Source organism: Gopherus flavomarginatus, chromosome 10 (assembly GCF_025201925.1).
Source record: "Gopherus flavomarginatus isolate rGopFla2 chromosome 10, rGopFla2.mat.asm, whole genome shotgun sequence".
Lineage (NCBI taxonomy): Eukaryota > Metazoa > Chordata > Testudines > Testudinidae > Gopherus > Gopherus flavomarginatus.
Window position 1 is genome coordinate 14,733,141 of NC_066626.1, and position 14,699 is coordinate 14,747,839.

Sequence of the window (14,699 nt, forward strand, 5' to 3'; positions counted from 1 at the left end):
ACATTGTGATGATGCACCATTTCCAAAATTTGAATGCTTCTGTGCAGAGAGAGGGAGATCTGGCACCCTCTTGGTGATTTATTTAAATCATACAGGCCATATAGTCCATCATAACCTTTGTGTGGGTGCTCTTGAGGAAAGGCAGAAAGTGTGCACAGGTGTTCCTGACAGCCCTTGGCTCCAAAAGAGTGATATGGAGGGTAACTCCTGTGGAAGGCAACTTGCCCTGAACCTTGTGGTTACATAGGTGAGCTCCCCAACCTATTTGGGAGGCATCCGTCCCAGGGTAGTGAGTCTGCATAATGGGAGGAACGCTCTCAGTTGGACTGCATTAAGGCTGGCACTCATAAACTCCAGTCGTTGAAATGCGGTTAGTGTGCCGCTACAATGGAGAGAACCTTCCAGAATACCCTGAGTGGAGCATTCTGTACTGATAATGGTCCTGCCCAAACCGCAGGAATCTCTGATATGATGGGTCCATCGAGATACGGAAGTAGACATCTTGTAGGTCGAGGGCTGGAAATCAAATCTCCCTGCTCTAGAGTTGGAATAATGGCTGCTAGTGTGATCATCTTGAATGTCTGCACCTTTGCGTATTTGTTTAATGCCCTTAGATCTAGAATAGGCCTCCAACCTCCCTTCACTTTGGAGATCAGGAAGTAATGAGAGTAAAACTCTTTGCTCCTGAGATGCACTGGGACTGCTTCTATGGCCCCTAGGCATAACCAGTGATATATTTCCTGGTGAAATAGGTTCTCGTGAGAAGGGTCCCTGAAGGGGCACAGGGAAGGAGGGTTGGAATGGGGGAGGGACATGAATTGAATGGCATAACCCTTCAAAATAATCTCCAGGACCCATCTGTCAGAAGTGATATTCTCCCAACTGCTGCAAAAGAGGCGACTTCTGAAGGGGCATGACAAGTGTGCAGATGGCAGCTGATGTTGCAAGGTATAATTGTTCGGACCCTCAACCAAACAATCAAAAGTGCTTAGAAGAGGTGGTCAGAGGTTGTGGATTAAGGTGTGGATTGCTTCCATTTTGAGCCCTGGTTCTCCTACGCTGTGGCTCGTAACAGCATTGAGATGGTGAGTATTGAGGAGGCTGTGACCTATGCTGTAACAGAGAGCTATATCTTCTCTTCTGTCCCTCAGTGTAGATTTCCAGGGAACATAATGTGGCCCGGGAATCCTTCAGCGTATGGAGAGAAAAATCTGTCTTCTCCACGAAGAATTTGGACCCTTCAAACTGGATGTCTTCTGCAGCTCTTTGGGCAACCCAGAAAGGTGTAGCCAAGAAGCCCACCACATTACTGCTGTCACAGAGACCAGGCTGGCCACTGTATTAGCTACATCCAGAGTTGTCTCTAGAACCTGTCTGGATACTAACTGACCCTCTCTGAGAATGGTCTGAAACTGCTCCTTTTGTGTCTCCGGTAAATGTTCCAGAAACACATGGAGTTTCTCATAATTAATAAAATGATATTTGGCCATGACAGGTTGGTAATTTGCGACTCTAAACTGTAATGTCATCGACAAATATGCCGTCCTGCCAAGCCCGATTGTATGGGGTCGACTTGACATGATGTTGCTTGCTTCATGCATTAACCTCATCCACTATGATGGAGCTGGGTTGCAGATTTTGAAACAGGAAATCTCACTCTTTGGAACGGATGTAGTATTTTTTTTTTGGCTCTCTTGCTGGCTGGTGCGATGAAGGCTGGTATCTGCCAGATGACTTTGGTAGGATCTAGAATCGCCTCATTAATTGGGAGGGCAATTCTTGGTGAGGAGGAGGTATGCAGAATATCCACCAACTTCTGATGTGTAACTGCCACCTACAGTAGGGGAACCTGCAGCTCATCAACAACCCTCTCGCTAAGATCCAGCATGGGTGGTGGGGTTACCTCAGGAGGCCCGTACCATGATCAGGACCCTTGATTTTTAACAGTGGACCACAATGAGTGGCCAGGGAAATGACCTCCTGTCCCTGTCAGACTCGTCACTGGGTAAGGGTGGTGCTGACTGGGGTATTGGTGGTACATGGCCTGGAGCCAAGAGCGATTCCAGGTGCCAGGATGTGGTTGGTACTGGGCCCCCGTAATGGGAATTGCGGTTCTTTCCCATCTATCAAGTCTCCAAGGTACTGGAGCTCATGCGGTACCGTGGGCTCACTTGGTACCGCAGAGGAGTGTTACTCATAGACTTTACGGTCAGAAGGGACCAATATGATCATCTAGTCTGACCTCCTTCACAAAGCAGGCCACAGAACCCTACCTATCCACTTCTATAACAAACCCTTAACCTATGTCCGAGTTATTGAAGTCTTCAAATTGTGGTTTGAAGACCTCAAGCTGCAGAGAATCCACCAGCAAGTGACCCATGCCCCACGCTGCAGAGGAAGGCGAAAAACCTCCAGGGCCCCTGCCAATCTGCCCCGGAGGAAAATTCCTTCCCGACCCCAAATATGGCAATCAGCTAAACCCTGAGCATGTGGGCAAGACTCACCAGCCAGCACTCAGGAAAGAATTCTCTGCAGTAACTCAGATCCCATCCCATCCAACATCTCATCACTGATCACTGGGCATACTTAAATGCTGATAATCAAAGATCAATTGGCAAAATTAAGCTATCCCATCATACCATCCCTTCCATAAACTTATTAAGCTTAGTCTTAAAGCCAGATATGTCTTTTGCCCCCACTACTCCCCTTGGAAGGCTGTTCCAGAACTTCACTCTAATGGTTAGAAACCTTCATCTAATTTCAAGTCTAAATTTCCTAGTGTCCACTTTATACCCATTTGTTCTTGTGTCTACATTGGTACTAAGCTTAAATAATTCCTCTCCCTCCCTAATATTAATCCCTCTGATATATTTATAAAAAGCAAGCATATCCCCCCTCAGCCTTCTTTTGGCTAGGCTAAACAAGCCAAGCTCTTTGAGTCTGCTTTCATAAGGAAGGTTTTCCATTCCTCAGATCATCCTAGTAGCCCGTCTCTGAACCTGTTCCAGTTTGAATTCATCCTTCTTAAACATGGGAGACCAGAACTGCACACAGTATTCCAGATGAGGTCTCACCAGTGCCTTATCTAACGGTACTAACATCTCCTTATCTTTGCTGGAAATACCTCGCCTGATGCATCCTAAAACTGCATTAGCTTTTTTAACGGCCATATCACATTGGCGGCTCATAGTCATCCTGTGATCAACCAATACTCCAAGGTCCTTCTCCTCCTTTGTTGCTTCCAACTGATGTGTCCCCAATGTATATCTAAAATTCTTATTATTAAACCTTAAGTGCATGACCTTGCACTTTTCACTATTAAATTTCATCCTATTACTATTACTCCAGTTTACAAGGTCATCCAGATCTTCCTGTATGATATCCCGGTCCTTTGCGGTGTTAGCAATACCCCCCAGCTTTGTGTCATCCGCAAACTTTATTAGCACATTCCCGCTTTTTGTGCCAAGGTCAGTAATAAAAAGGTTAAATAAGATTGGTCCCAAAACTGATCCTTGAGGAACTCCACTAGTAACCTCCTTCCAGCCTGAAAGTTCACCCTTCAGTACGACCCATTGGAGTCTCCCCTTTACCAGTTCCTTGTCCACCTTTCAATTTTCATATTGATCCCCATCTTTTCCAATTTCACTAATAATTCCCCATGTGGAACCATGTCAAATGCCTTACTGAAATCGAGGTAAATTAGATCTACTGCATTTCCTTTGTCTAAATAATCTGTCACCTTCTCAAAGAAGGAGATCAGGTTGGTTTGACACGATCTACCTTTAGTAAAACCATGTTGTAACTTGTCCCAATTACCATTGACCTGAATGTCCTTAACTACTTTCTCCTTCAAAATTTTTTCCAAGACCTTACATACTACATATGTCAAACTAACAGGCCTATAGTTACTCGGATCACTTTTTTTCCCTTTCTTAAAGACAGAAACTATGTTAGCAATTCTCTAATCGTACGGTACAAACCCTGAGTTTACAGATTCATTAAAAATTCTTGCTAATGGACTTGCAATTTCATGCGCCAATTCCTTTAATATTCTTGGATGAAGATTATCTGGGCCCTTCAATTTTGTCCCATTAAGCTGTTCAAGTTTGGCTTCTACCTCAGATGTAGTAATATCCACCTCCATATCCTCATTCCGGTTTGTCATCCTTCCATTGTCCCTAAGCTCCTCATTAGCCTTATTAAAGACTGAGGCAAAGTACTTATTTAGATATTGGGCCATGACTAGGTTATCCTTAACCTCCATTCCATTCTCAGTGTTTAGCGGTCCCACTTCTTCTTTCTTTGTTTTCTTCTTATTTATATGGCTATAGAACCTTTTACTATTGGTTTTAATTCCCTTTGCAAGGTCCAACTCTACATGGCTTTTAGCCTGTCTCACTTTATCCCTACATGTTCTGACCTCACTAAGGTAGCTTTCCTTGCTAATCCCACCCTTCTTCCACTCCTTGTAGGCTTTCTGCTTTTTCTTAATCACCTCTCTGAGATGCTTGCTCATCCAGCTTGGTCTACAACTCCTGCCTATGGTTTTTTCTCCCCTTTCTTGGGATGCAGGCGTCTGATAGTTTCTGCAGCTGCGACTTAAAGTAATTCCAGGCCTCCTCCACATTTAGATCCACAAGTTCTTCAGTCCAATCCACTTCCCTAACTAATTTCATTAATTCTTTAAAGTTAGCCCTTGAGAAGTCAAAAACCCTAGTCCCAGATCTATTTTTGTTTATCCTTCCATCTAGTTTGAACTGAATTAGCTCATGATCACTCGAACCAAGGTTGTCCCCTACAACCATTTCTTCTATGAGGTCCTCACTACTCTCCAAAACCAAATCTAAAATTGCATCCCCTCTTGTTGGTTCTTCAACTACTTGGTGAAGAAATCCATCTGCTATCACATCCAGAAAAATCTGGGCCCTATTATTCTTACTAGCACTTGTCCTCCAGTCTATATCTGAGAAGTTAAAGTCTCCCATGATCACACATTTCCCATTAGTATTTACTTCATTAAAAACATTAAAGAGGTCTCTATCCATATCCACATCGGATCCCGGCGGTCTGTAGCACACCCCAAGCACTATCTCAGGAGAGGCTCTAGTAGCTTTCTTTCCCAGTGTGATTTTTGCCCAGACAGACTCTGTCTTGTCCATTCCATCACTTCTTATTTCTTTACAGTTAACCTCATCATTGATGTACAATGCTACTCCACCATTTTTGCCTTTATTTCTGTCTTTCCTAAACAGCACATAGCCTTCAATACCTGTACTCCAGTCATGACTACTATTCCACCATGTTTCTGTTATCCCTATAATATCCGGTTTCACTTCCTGCACCAGTAGCTCTAGTTCCTCCATTTTGTTACCTAGGCTCCTCGCATTAGTTTACAGACACCTTAATTTTTGCCGTTTTGGCTTCACTGACATTCTTTAACAGGTGATGCTGGTGGTAGAATGTCTGTGCCTAACAGGGTAGTCTGCTATCTACACTACCCTTCCTCCTTATGTCAATTCTTCTGTCCACGGCTATATCCCCTCTTACTTTATTTTCTTCCCTCTCAAGGTTAAATTCCGGCATGGAGATCTCCTGGACATCTCCCAACCATCTCCCCCAAATTCCTAGTTTAAAGCTCTCTTAATCAGCTGAGCAAGCCTCCATCCTAGAAGTCTATTTCCCTCCTTACTCAGGTGAAGTCCATCCTGAGAGAACAGTCTTCTGTCCATAAATGCTTCTCAATGGCCGTACATCCCAAAGCCCTCCTTATAGCACCACTGCCTGAGCCATCTGTTGATCGCCATAATTTTGTCACACCTTTGTCGCCCTTCTCTAGGAACCGGCAGAATCCCACTGAAGATCACCTGAGCCTCGATTTCCTTAAGCATCTTCCACAGTCTGGCATAGTCTCCCTTGATACATTCCAGCGAGAATCTAGCCATATCATTTGTTCGCACATGAAGGGCAATCAACGGATTCTTTCCCGCTAGGATCCTTTTCAGCCTCAGGTCCATATCCTGTATCTTAGCACTTGGCAGACCGGTGGTACTTTGTTGGTACCGATGATTGAGAAAGTGCAGAGCACTCTCTAAATGGGAGTTTTGTAGCACCTGGATCCAGAAGTTCTCTCTGTGTGGCACTCTTTTAGAGACAGTATAGTAATTGTCTTTCTCCTTAGGTGGCGGTATGGTTATCTTAGAGGCTGAGCATCTGGCTTCTCCAGGCAATGTGGTAGAGCTCACAGCGGAGGTCCCCTTCTGGGTACTGTGCTTCAGAGCTGCCGGCGCCATTGGAACCAAGGTGGCAGCACTGGGCAACACCTCAGGCTGGCCAATTATTCAAAGTCCTTTTTACGAGCCTTTACATGGAGAACCTGCTATTTTTTCCACAATGTTACCCCCGTTAAAGGCTCCGGGGTCAGCACTGGAGTCCCCTGGAGACTGAAGTGCCTGCTCCAAGAGGAGGAGTTTTAACTTCAGCTCCCAGTTCCTGCGAGACTGTAGTTTTAGCTGTGCCAAGGGAACACTTCTGTGGGACTCTCCCAGGCACCAAACACAAGGAAAGTGTCTGACCATTACAGGAATCAACTCCTTGCAGGAGACACACCTCTTGGAGCTAGGCATGCCGCAGGGCAGGGGGCTAATATTCTCTAGCAGTGAGGAATGCAGAAGAAAGGTCTTCTTTCCTCCTCCTCTTCTTTACCTCTTTATATTTTTTTGACTGAAAAAACTTAGTCATCTAAATGCCTGGGGAGAGGGGCAATCCCCCACACACAGGGCAGGAAATGTAAACTAAAGTTTTTGCTTTTACTTTTCTTTTTTTTCTTTAATCCCAACAGCATAAAAAGGAAACAATAACTATTAAGGAGAACAAAAGAAACAAGAACAACTACTACTTATATTAATGACACAGAAAAGGAAGGGACGACTGATTGCCCTCCAGGCCAAAGATGGTTGAGAAGGAACTGAGGAGGGTGGATCACCTGCACAGTGCTAGATAGCCTCAGAGAAGACCATGAGGGAGAGAGAACGCATGTGTGGGCTCAATGGACACATCTTACAATAAATTACTGCCAGACTACATATGACACATGACAAGCGGAAACTGCTCTGCTAATTAGAAAAGACACACACACCAAAAAATCTTCAACTATGAAGTGCACTCTATCTGAAATCTTACATAAATTAATAAGAAAAAAAAGAAAAAGAAAAAGAAAATCAATAAAAATCTACTCCAAACATATACAGACAATCATATTATCAAAGGTTGTCTGAGCTGTAAGAGTTTTTTCATTAAAGTAAATGTCTTATGGAGTATTAGATTCAAATGTTTAACCTATGAGGTATTGAAGCAACTGACATAGGAAAATTACAGAGCAGAGATTTTGATATTATTGTTTTCTCACCTGTTATTTTATGACCTAATTAAGTCTTGAAACAAAGCTTTGGGAACCAGGAATATCCATTCCCTGCACAGAAATCCCTTGCTGCTTTTTTGCTGTTATTGTAGGTTTTATAACAAAGACAACTTGGGTTTTAAATTAAACGTCAGCTCTTATAAGACCTTGGGATACTGAAGTGTTTGATTGTCCTTGGAGAAAACCTGATAACTCAGCTACTGGCCATATTTGTAGCTAGTTGATGCTGAGCAAATTAAACCAACAGATCACTATTTAGAAGATGGCTGGACCACAGTGTTCTCAAAACATTTAAAAACACTAATTGTTAGAGCTCATTCATGTTTGAACAGTAAATTTAATACAAATATTTTCTAATTTTTGCCACGTATCAAAGACACTTCCCAAGTGTTCGGGTTTTTTTTTCACGGTAATAATGTAATCCGGGTGGCTACCCTTTGAAGAATAAGATCTCTTACCAAGAGTAGATGAACAGTTCACTGTCTCTGACTTCTGCTAAGATTTAAACACTCAGAGCCCTCCTGAAAAGCTAAGGAAAGCATTATTTTTACAGTCAATTCTATTCATATTTCACATGGTTTCTTTTATGTCTCTTCCCCATTTCATTATAAAGGACAGGATGATTAAATTTTATTGGTCTCTGCTGCTTACTCCTCTCCTGAATTCACGAAGCCTGTTTTGTATTTACACTAAGACCCCTTTACAGGTCCAGAGTAGTGTAAAGGGGCTTTACAGTGAGTATAACTTTAATTTACCTCCACTTAAATTCCCTTTATACCACCAGAGCACTTAAAGGGGTCTTAGTGTGAATAAGATTCAGGCCCATTACATTATCTGTGACACTATCTTCAGCATAAATTGCAATGTCACCAACAGACCATGACTAAGTGAGGGACCAATCTGTTTAAGATATGGCATGTTTTACCAGGTTTTTCTGCTGCAAACAATGCAACCTCCACTGGTCTGACCCCATCATCATTATAGTGGAGATCTAACAGAGATAAAGCAGTCAATCATAGTCTAATCTTCCCCACTAGAGCAGGCACCTAGGAAGTCTAGCAAAAGTATAATTTTCAGAATCACTTCTCAAAGTAGAATTGTACTTCAGTAGATATGGGGGAGGAGAATTACAGGACATAAGTTATTATGGAGAGACAGTAGTCTGGTATAAATAGCTCTCTGATATCACCAGCTTTTCCACCAAAGGAAATGTTTTGGAACAATATATTCATAAGATGAGATATTTTTTTAAATCAGAGATTTTTCACTCTTGGAAAAAAATGTCTAAAATGCCAGATTTGGTTTATTTTGTCACTTCAACAAGTAGTAGACTTGACTATTCCTAGAATATTTAGTAGGCTATTTTTGGACTTATTCTCTAGTTTTCTGAACTGACTCCATGAGCCAAAAAAGACTTCAGGGGACCTGGATAGGACTCACCTGGGGCTTATAAAATCCATTGCAGCATAAAAGCCTGCCAGATCCAGTCCATTAGCACTTATAAATGCATTAGGAGAAGAGAGCTTATAATTTCCAAGGGTGAAATGTTGGCCCCTCTGAAGTCAATAGTAAAACTCCCTTTCTCTTAAGTAGGGCCAGGATTTCTTACCCCAGTTCTCTGTGGAGTTCACATATCTCTGACCTGCCAGGCTGAGAAAAATACAGTTGCTCAGTAGCCAGAGATAAATACAAGTGCTTTCTGGGTAAGTCAAAAGTTACATTTCCTGACCACTGGAAAGGTTCATCAAAGGAGACTGGGGATGGGCTGAGTGTGGCAGGAGGCACAGCAGTATTCAGATGACAATAGGAAAGGAGACAGGCCAGAACTGGCCTGCCTCAGGTATACAGTGAGGAAAAGGATGGAATAGAGCAATAGAACTGGGCTGTTACCCAGAGGAAGAGGTAGAAAGAGGAGGGAAGGAGCAGAAAACTAGAACTCAGCACTAGTCAGAGGAGAGGGACCTTGCTGATGACAACCACAGAAGCAATGTCTTTGCAGAATAAGAGATGGAACCATGCAAGGAATACACTGCTATGCAAGCTTAATCAGAAATCTGCAGAGACAGAGAGGGACAAGACTGGGGCTGGAGTTTCCAGCTACATTCAGGTAGTCAAAAGCTTCTCTTTCCCAAAAAAGGCTCCAACAGTTGCTTCCAGCCAAGCAAGAGTAGACTGCGTAGCAATTTTAGAGCCTTACATAGTTTTAGCTATTAGAATTTTAACTTTAATTTGGGGACAAGAAATCACTGTATGGTCCCTCAGCTATGACTCAGTCTCAGACTGGTGATGACCATAGTATTTCAGTTTATATTAAAGCAGGGACAAAACGTTCCACATAAAATCAAGTGAAATTAAAACACATTAAAATCAAGAGACTAAAATGAGAAACCGCAGCACAATAATCTAAGCAAAACAAGAAAAATCTGAAGAAATCCTCTTAGACAAACACAGCAAAATAAGCAGCAAAATTTTGTTTTAAAATTATTTGCAAGAATGAGACCACAGCATGCAAATGGGGGTAACTGCATATCTTGTTGGACACCAGCTTGGATGTCTTAGCTCACCAGAAACTAGCAATCAGATTTTTCCATTCCCCACCCAGTCCAGCCTCTCTGTAGGCTGACACCTGGAACAACAACTCTGGTGTTTCTGACCTCTGAAGGCACAAAATGAACAGAGCTAAAACTCTTGCAAAGTTTATAAGCCCTACGGTATGGGCCAGGATTCCTACTAAGAGCATGTGATACACAGAAGTAAGACTGCAGTCAGAACTTCTGCTTAGAGCTTTGAACTGCAGTACAGTTTCTAGCGTAGCTTCTGTGTGCTCCCTATCCTAGTGCACTCACTCACTGTCACCCACCCAGTGGCTGGGCTCCTGAGGCAGGACATCCAACCCAGCCTCACTACTCCTGGATATTCTTACAACTCCATTCAATTATCTGAACTATTCTGTCCAGATAATCAAGCTAGAAAGATACAAACTCAGGAGCTCTTTAATAGTTAGATGTTTACCCTACATACATTATCTGAACATGTGAGAATATAGAGCCACATTCTGCTCTCAGTTACATTGACTCACTATTTTTCCTGCTAACTTAATAAAACACAGAAGATTAGTTTAGATTCAATGAGCGTTTCATACCTTTGAATACTTCTTGCCCTTTTGCTTTGTTGGATCTTTGGCAGGATCATTTGGAGCAACACCAGCATACAGATATTTTTGTTCCCTGCTTTCTCGAACAGCTTTCTGTCTTCCATCCTCCCTTTCGCACCTATGACCTGCTATAAAATAAAAAACTATTTCATTCTCTGAGAACTTATTTCACTTGTTCTTCTGGAAAAAAAAAACTAATTCACCTAGCAATAATCTCAGTGTGAAAAACTAAACAGAATTGGAAGCTGAAATTAATGCAAAATATGTCTTTGAAATAAAGTGACATCCAAGTAATCAAGGTTGCACGTATCAATAACTCCAAAATTATGCATACTACTCTTCCACTCAGTTCAGCCCCTTTAATACAAGTTCTGAAGTATGTGAATCCACTTAACTTATATTACAATGCCGCAGAATTGCAGTGCGCTGAAGATTCTGGTATTGAAAATATGAAAAACAACATTGTATTAGTCAAAGAAAAGCTGCAGGGTTTTGGTAACTAGTGATAGGAAACCCCCCCCCTTGACCCTACCTTACCCAAGGCCCCAGGCTTTTTGCTGAGAATAGAATAAAAGTAGGCCCAAAAGCCTTTAGCTAAAATCAAAAGTTTTAACTTTTGCTAAACTTGTTTTTGTGTACAAAGGGCATGCTGAGGCAAAGATGTGCTCAAGGGCCCCAAAAAGGGGAACTAGAATTGGATAAAGGGGAACCAGAATATCTGTTAAGTTACAACAGCTAAGCCTGCTGTCAAGACTACAAAAAAGGTGCTAAAACGGTCAAACCGCAAACTTGATTGGCAAAGACAATAACAGGAAAAGCCATAGATGGAGAATTAATTGGTCAGCTTGCTTATCATCAACATTATATTCCAAATAAGGCAAATAACATGTACAACCAGCATGCTACGTTTTGCGGTTTTAACCTTTATAAGCTTGGTAAAATTTGTAATATGTAAAACAGCTGACCCTCTGCGTAAAAAAAGGCTGTTTCTCCCTGTGTGCACACTTTTAATCAATAAAAAAGCCTTGGGCTGTCTAATCTAAAATCAACGGTGTGGTCGATTTTCCACAACAATTTGGGGGCTCGTCCGGGATTCCACAGATGAGTCCCTGAACCGGAGGACCGCGGACAGTCTCCTCCCAAACCCTGGGCCCGCCTGAGAGGTAAGAGACCTTCTGAAATCTCTGTTGGGGTTTGATGGAGGACTGGCCCGTAGGCTCCGGCTTGGGGTAAGTCACAAGCTGAAATCCAACTTTAAATCTCAGACAGGCCTGACGCTCAGGAAAAAAAAAAAGAAAGGTTTTAAGGGTTTTTTGCTTTCTAGGTTATGCTTTCCAGGTTATAAGGATGGTTTTAAGGGTTTTGGCCAGGTTTTCTAAGGGTTTCCAGTCCTAAGGCCCTTTCCTAAAGGTTTTCCAGTCCAGGGCTTTGGGTATTGAGGTCCTCATATAAGGTGTTGCCGGCTGCCCCCAGACCGCGCTCCTTTGGTCCACAAAATCCTGATCTGCTCTTGGGCTACCGCGCCCTGGGAGTTGATCGGGGGTCCCCATTCCTCCAGGTTGGCGGGGACTCAGGGTTTTCCAGTCTCCAGGTATTTCTGCCTTGACAACTATGTCAAAAATGTGCCTGTGTGTAACGGCCAAGCGGCCAGTGTAAGTAACAGCTGTGGAAAAACGCCCCAAGCCTCCTGCAAAGCAAAAGCTCGTAACTGGGAATGTCTCGAAAGCAAGCCCCACAGCTGAGCTTGAAGAAACTGGGAAGTTCCCCAGCTGGCAGGCCTTGGTAAGTGGCTACCCAGCTAAGGTGCGTGCATGTTTCCCCATCCCTTTTTCCTCCCCTTCCACGACCCATAACCCTGTGACCGCTCCTCGAGCACTGTCCTCTATAGGACCGCAGGGTTCCTCTCTTTGCCCCTCGGAGCCATAAGCTCCCTTCCTTTCTCGGAGAGAAGGGAAGCCCCAGGAAACTGTACTGCTGGGTCTATAGCTTCAGAGGCATCGTTGGCTTGAAGGCTGGTGCTCTGGGCTGGCAACAGGCGTACGGAAACTATGGGTTCTCCAGCTAGGGTCAAAGCCCTAGAGAGGCCCGCCCCTCCCCTTATCTCTTTCCCTGTAGGTCTCTGGCTGTGGTTCCGGTCCACAGAAATACAAACACTACCCCTTTACCCCTGCCCAGGGCAGGAAAAAGGCCATGGGTGTTAAAATCGTGGTAATCCTATGAGCGACCCCTTGTATGTGTGGCTTGAGTAAAAGCGGGCTGAGGCGAGTATGAGGGCTGGACAATCTGAAGAAATTCCGGTCCCACCAAAAGGCACACCTGCTGCATATATGTATATACATCGTGGTCCGTCAACGTGTAAATATTTACAAAATTGGAATTGGTATACCAGAAAAAATCTACATCTGCAGTTTCCCCAAAGGGAAGTTTCGACCTCGAAAAGATTGTGCATCTAAGGGGTGCACTTCTTGCCAACGCCGTGTGTCAGGAACAGCTTGATGCATATTTTAAATGGCATAATAAAATAAAAAAACAACATCAGGAATCCCAAGATGTTAGGGATCTTAAAAACACTCAAAAAAAAGTAAAAACCCAATTAAAAGAGGTGCAGGAAAAATTAAGTATTGTTTGCCAGGCAGGCAAAGATTTAGAAGGTATTTTAGCTGCAGCGCAGCATTTCCATAAACAATTGGAAAAGAAAAAAAAAAAGAGGCAGAATCCAAGCTTATGGCACTGCAGATTCAAACTGTGCAGGACCCTAACAAAAGGAGGGGGCAAAAGCAAAAACTGGAAACAGCGAAGGCCCTGCCTCCACAGGGGTTAAACCCTCAGCCTAAATCAAATGCTTGCTTTACATGTGGGCAAAAGGGCCATTGAAAAGAGGCATGCCCAAGAAAATGTTGCGCCTGTTGTAAGTGAAAGGGTCACCTCATCCAGGATTGCCCCGCTTGCCCTGTACGGCCCCCTAGACGAGGTCCTCGTCCAGAAGGGGCGCCAAAGCAATCTGTCCCTACCCCCCGACACCCCTCTCGTGTAAAGGAAGTGTCAAAGCAAGCCCCTTTCCCAGAAGAGCACAGAAAAACTAAATGCTCTCGTAAAAAGGGCTGTGCATACTGTAAGCAGAAAAGCCATCTTATAAAAAATGGTCCCATGCGTCCCCCCTTGGGGTTTCTCGTCGTCCTGAAGGAGTCCCAAATAAAACTTCATATCTTTATTTGTCAGTTTTTCCCTACTCCACGTTCACCACCACTTAATTGTTAGGAAAACCAGAAGACTAATAACAAGGTTAATAACGTCATCGCCCCATTCCTGTCAGTAACCAAACTGGCTCGACGGTCTCATGTTTAAATAAATTGGTATTGTTAACCCCTGCTCGATAAATGCTGAAGTATCTCGTTCTACCCTTAAGGTATAAAAGTTTCCTTCTGTTCCCCTTTCTTCAGATGTAATTACGGCTGTAGGTGTGGGAAATGCTCCCATTCCCCGCCCCTTACCGTTTTAACCATCATGCGTTTGTCTTTAGCCCGTGTTCTCTCGTCAACCTATTGGGAAAGGATCTGCGGTGTAAATTAAATTGTACAGTCTGTTGTACCCAATTGGTATGTATCTAAATGCGCTTGATCCACTCACAATGTGGCCCTAAAAGTTTCAAAAGAACACTCTAAAGAAAAAAACTAACCCCAGCCCTTCCTCGTTGCAACAGGAACTGCTGGTTAAGGTCTCTCCCTTCCTGTGGGCATTGTGAGCCGATCATGCTGACCAGGTTGGGCACATTGGGTCTGCCCAGCTGGCTGAAAGTTGCCTAAACCCAGCAAAACCACTTCCCAAAAATATAGTTAAAAATCCCCCCTCTCAAACTATACTGAGGAAGGAATTTTATTGTGTTGTTTATGTTGTTGTTCTCCCTATTTTATTTGTTGTTTGTAGCCCTGTTATTATTCTTTCTTATAATGCACCGGTGCTAAGGCATTGTTACCGCCTCAAGGGAAAATTGTATTAAGTCCGGACATAAAGAAAATGTTAATTATTAAATAAAATGCATCTAAATGTAATGTGTGCATGTAAATAGGTGTGCATAAATAAATAAAAAGGGGGTTTAGTCAAAAAGCCCACCCTCCTTGTTAAATTGGT

At 43.2% G+C, this 14,699-nt stretch overlaps 1 protein-coding gene across 2 annotated transcripts in view; it reads right to left on the reverse strand.

Annotated features, from left to right (window-relative positions):
* The window catches only part of SPAG16 (sperm associated antigen 16), an 817,531-nt gene that overhangs the window by 739,475 nt on the left and 63,357 nt on the right, over positions 1 to 14,699 (reverse strand). For both annotated transcript variants that reach the window (XM_050916165.1, XM_050916164.1), the window contains exon 9: positions 10,560 to 10,699. In XM_050916165.1, coding sequence (XP_050772122.1) covers positions 10,560 to 10,699 — 140 coding nt within the window. The remainder of the gene's footprint in view (positions 1 to 10,559; positions 10,700 to 14,699) is intronic.